At 35.9% G+C, this 5,286-nt stretch overlaps 1 protein-coding gene across 1 annotated transcript in view; it reads left to right on the top strand.

The window, feature by feature from the left end:
* Positions 1-937: 937 nt before the first annotated feature.
* Positions 938-5,286, top strand: part of LOC106465116 — a gene marked incomplete at its 5' end in the record, with an annotated part of 14,169 nt that continues 9,820 nt past the window's right edge. The window contains 2 exons of the mRNA XM_022392953.1: positions 938-1,135; positions 2,602-2,712. Coding sequence (XP_022248661.1) covers positions 938-1,135; positions 2,602-2,712 — 309 coding nt within the window. The remainder of the gene's footprint in view (positions 1,136-2,601; positions 2,713-5,286) is intronic.

Below are 5,286 nucleotides of genomic sequence, written 5' to 3'. Positions count from 1 at the left end.
CACAAAAAAAAGATTAAAATTTACAGAAATGGTAAATGTCATAGGTTGATAATAAAACATTTATTTCTGTTTGAAGTCATTTCACAAAAAAAAGATTAAAATTTACAGAAATGGTAAATGTCATAGGTTGATAATAAAACATTTATTTCTGTTTGAAGTCATTTCACTGGTCTAAAACTGTTCGTGAACATTTTATAAAATTTCCTTCTTCGTCAGTTTTTGGTTTTGAGCGTAAAAAAGGCACACGACGCGCTGTTCAGTAATCAAACCTCGAATGTTAGTTTTATAAGCCCTCCAATTTACCCCTGAGCTACCGAGAGGGGGTGTGTGTGTGCTTATTTTTAAATCATTATGTGATAATCAAGGTAAATCTTGAAGAAGAAGCGAGGGACAAATTGACCAAAATATGACATGATCACAAATGAACAAAAGGGACGTTGTTTACTGTATTCGTAATTTAGGGTAAAACAAAATAGTGATGTAATTTCACAGAATAAATTTATTACACTTCTATAGGATTGGTAATAAATAACACATAATTGTATCTCATGTACTTAAAACAAAGAAATACTATAGGCTTTCTTTTTCAGTTCACTTTTTGTATTGTTTTTTTCGATGTGCTACACGTGGCAATCAATATATCATTTTAATTGTTGCAACAATAATCCCGAGAACTTGTTTGAACGATTTCCAATGCGTATGAATTACTAAAGGTAATAGTGAAATATTATGAAGAATTTAAATTAAACGGTATGCCTTGTTACGAGTCATTTCATTAATTTTGAACCCTTAAAAATACGACGGTTTAGTTTTTTTTATTGAATTTCAGAGGGAGAAAAACATTTATGGGCATATGTGGGTATATCATTAACTACTGATCTCAAATTTATACAAACGTACTTTACTAACTGAGATGGAAATAATTATGCTATATTAACGTTCCTTTCAGATTGTGGGCATATGTGGGCTTATATGTGTGGAGTCTACAAGTTACTGCTTCTACGCCTATGAGAGTAGGTACAAGTTCTGTGAGTTTGTGTTTACAACGTCGTTTATCTTCGCCCTTATCATATTAGTCATATTTGTGCTTCAGTTCCAAGAGACGTTGGCCAAATGTATGAATGTCCCTCTAACGGTAAGCTCGCTTTTCTCACTTTGATATCAAAATGTTAAAAAGATAAAGTAAGAACATGATCAAATTTCTTTGTTTGTTTTTGAATTTCGCGCAAATCTACACGAGGGCTTTTTGCGCTAGCCGTTCCTAATTTAGCAGTGTAAGACTAGAGGGAAGGCAGCTAGTCATCACCACCCACCGCCAACTCTTGGGCTACTCTTTTACAACCATGATCAAATATTTGTTTGATTGTAACGCTGTGCTAACCGTTTCTAATTTAGAAGTGACAGATTAGAGTGAAGGTGGCTAGTCAACACTACCCACCGCTAAGTCATGGGTTACTCTTTATCTTCGAATAAGGGGATTTATAATCAAATTATAACCTCCTCAGCTGAAAGGGCGAGCGTGTACGGTGACGGAATTCGAGCCTTTGATCCACAGGTTGTCAGTCGAGTGTCCTAGCCACTAGGTCATAACAGACCCATGACGCTGTGGTAGTATAAAGTTCAAGTGGTAGAACACTCGCCTGGTGTGCGAGAAGTCTCGGGTTCGAATCGAGGCTAGGAAATAATAAAATTGAATTTACCCCAAACCCCAAGAACATGTAATTCTTTCAAAACTCGCCACATTTTGACCACAGAAGGTTATTTACTCTAATTCTGTTTCTATGAAACAAACAACTGGCTGGCCACAGCAGGTTATTTCTTTTAATCATGGTTTCTGTAGAACAAACACATGACTGGCCACAGAAGGTTATTTTACCCTAATTCTGGTTTCTGTGAAACAAACACCTGGCTGGCCACAGAAGGTTATTTTACTCTAATTCTGGTTTCTGTGAAACAAACACCTGGCTGGCCACAGAAGGTTATTTTACTCTAATTCTGGTTTCTGTGAAACAAACACCTGGCTGGCCACAGGTTATTTTACTCTAAAATTCTGGTTTCTGTGAAACAAACACCTGGCTGGCCACAGAAGGTTATTTTTCTCAGGCGGTGGGTAGTGTTGAATAGCTGTATTCCTTTTAGTCTATCACTTCAAAATTAGGGACGGCTAGCACAGATAGCCCTCGAGTAAACAAACAAACAAAATTACATCATTCTCATGCCATCCAGAAACACTGACTTAATTATTATTAACACAGCGTCTATCCACAAATACTATATAAATCTGGACTTGTAACAAATATTCAGAGACTTGCATGCTGTAAGCATTTTCTATACACACATATATTCAGTTCTAAAGTAGTCATATCTTATATTCTCGTGCCCCTCCAGTGGCACAGCGGTATGTCTGAGGACTTATACTGCTAGAAACCGGGTTTCGATACCCGAGGTGGATAGCCCTCAGTGTAGATTTATGCTTAATAATAACAAAATATTCATTCTTTAACTTGAAATAGAACTTTATGCGACTACCGAATTCCCAGTTATTCAGAATTTTATCATAACGTGTTTTTTTCTTTCTTTCTTTCATTACTTTTGCTGAAGCTCCTGATAAACGACTGTGTCACCGCTCTATTCTACCCGATAGCAGCTATCTTGGCCTTCGCCGCTTATTGTCACTACTCGCCGTACAATGCAGCAACAAAGGCAGCAGGGGTAAGTTAAAGCAATTAGCTTTTTATTTTCAAAAGTTTGTTTCGCGCAAAGCTACACAAAGGGTGTCATAAAAACAAAGTGAATTACTCTGTTAAAAGTAAATACAAAATATTAGTGCATTGTACAGTTAATTTATTTTCGTATTTTCTGAAATAATGTATTTCGCTAATGATGAAGTGGCCATTTCGCTACACCACCCATTGTTCGCGACCCTTGTACGTCTATTGTTGCCCTGTCCATTGCCATAAGTATTTCTAGCACTGCATATGAGTTTAAATCATACGTTAAGCAGTGCTAGCTTTACAGTGACAGTAATTATTCCAGTACTACACTTCCATATATGATACTACTTATACAGCATTTTACAGTTAGTTTTCCATTCAGTTATGTGCTCTAGGTGAAAGATGTTGTGAACACGATCCTTGTGTTGCTTTTATCGTATTCACAGTTGCGGAGGTTCCCACTTTAACTGCAATAACCTTCTCTGCTCTTGAGCCCTTAACTGATGTTATTTTTTTTAAACTGAATTCACGCCTTCCCTGGTTTTAGCGATATCGTTCTCAAACCTCGTGTCTAGCAAGTGATTTCATGATCGCAAAATAGAAGCATAATATTATCATATTTAAGATCACCACATTTCGACTGGTTTGCAACAAGAGGATTGGTTAGGTCTTCTAACTTGTTTAGTGTGCAGTGGCAAATCATGAGGATGGCCAGTAGAAGTTGACTAGATGCGTACATTGTAACCATAGATCACAAGGATGGCCAGCAAAAGGTGACTGGATGTGTACATTGTAACCATAGATCATGAGGATGGCCAGCAAAAGGTGACTGGATGTGTACATTGTTACATGATCTATGGTAACAATGTACACATCCAGTCACCTTTTGCTGGCCATCCTCATGATCTATGGAACATGGCCCGCAAAAGGTGACTGGATGTGTACATTGTTACCATAGGTTATGAAGATGGACAGCAAAAGGTGACTGGATGTGTACGTTGTTACCATAGATCATGAACAACCTGCCGTATACTCAATACAGTGAAAGGAAATCACAGTTAATAATTGGAATGAGTAGAACAGTTAAACATTATAAAAACCATTCACAAACATTCATTAAATACGAAATATTTATTGGTGTTTGATATGAGATGGACAGATTGTTCTTTTTAATTGTTTGTTTATTTTGATTACTCGAAAGTTTACTAAATCAGATTGTGGCTACTAAACTATAAACACAGTTTATTTTGATTACTCGAAAGTTTACTAAATCAGATTGTGGCTACTAAACTATAAACATAGTTTATTTTGATTACTCGAAAGTTTACTAAATCAGATTGTGGCTACTAAACTCTAAACACAGAGAAACTGGTTGCACAAACTAAATCAGATTGTGGCTACTAAACTCTAAACACAGAGAAACTGGTTGCACAAACTAAATCAGATTGTGGCTACTAAACTATAAACACAGAAAAACTGGTTGCACAAACTAAATCAGATTGTGGCTACTAAACTATAAACACAGAGAAAGTGGTTGTACAAATATTTGTAATTACACATTCACATCAATAATTCACAAATAATCCTATCTATAAGTTAAACTATAAAAAGTTAAAGAAATAAGTACAATTATGCATTGCGTTTAATTACTTGAACTTTACATTGTGTTCTAAAAAAGTTTCCTCGTTGTTTGCTTGTGATACACAGGTTTACAATATTAAGAACACAGAGTGCTAATGAGATTATTCAATCTTAAACAATAAATATCAGTGCTGGAGCTCTGCCTAGGCAATGTTCGGTATTTATGACTGTCGAAGCAGGAAAACAGTATGTCTGCACAAGATGATGATTGGAGCAAAACTAATGACATATCGCATATCCCCGCTTGCCTGATGAGCCCTGGTATTGAACGAAAGGCCTCGTCGGCCGTGGAAATGGCAGATGTCGTGTGTTTGACATATTATAACATATTCGTCTTTGATTTTACTCATAAGAAGAAAACGAAAAATGAAAATACTTCTGTCTCTTTCATAAAATCTGTTGAACCAAGTAAATTTATTTGCCTCAGGCCATACCTCAACATTATTATCAGTAAGTTCTTATTGAACACAAAGCCATTTTCTGTTCATTACCTTCTTTGAAATCTCATCTCTATCCATTACGTTGCTCTAATACTGACCTCAAGTCTGACATCCTAGGGATATACATACAAAACATTATATAATAAAGTGACACAAATTGCCTGTATTTATAAAAGCGCCCTAAATCTTCATCTTTGATTCTGATATGTTATTGAAATCTATCCGATAATATATATATATATATTGGCTTTTGCTACGTTTAAATACGGTTCAAAAAAGTTCAAACCATTAAGAGCAAGCAATTCAATCAGCGGTAGGTTTAATTATCGTTTATAAGCTCAAGTCTATTAATAAACTTGGACAGAAGACGAATGTTTTACTGCATGTGAATAGCGAGATCCACATAACTGTTTCCTGCCTTTGGTTCTTCAAAGTTACTGACTTACTCTTAGATCATGGGATTCAGGAGGGGACAGTTGCCTTCGAGAATC

This window comes from Limulus polyphemus, unplaced genomic scaffold (genome assembly GCF_000517525.1).
Source record: "Limulus polyphemus unplaced genomic scaffold, Limulus_polyphemus-2.1.2 Scaffold1841, whole genome shotgun sequence".
NCBI lineage: Eukaryota > Metazoa > Arthropoda > Merostomata > Xiphosura > Limulidae > Limulus > Limulus polyphemus.
Note: the sequence above shows the minus strand (reverse complement) of the source record. Positions and strands in the feature narration are given on the sequence as shown.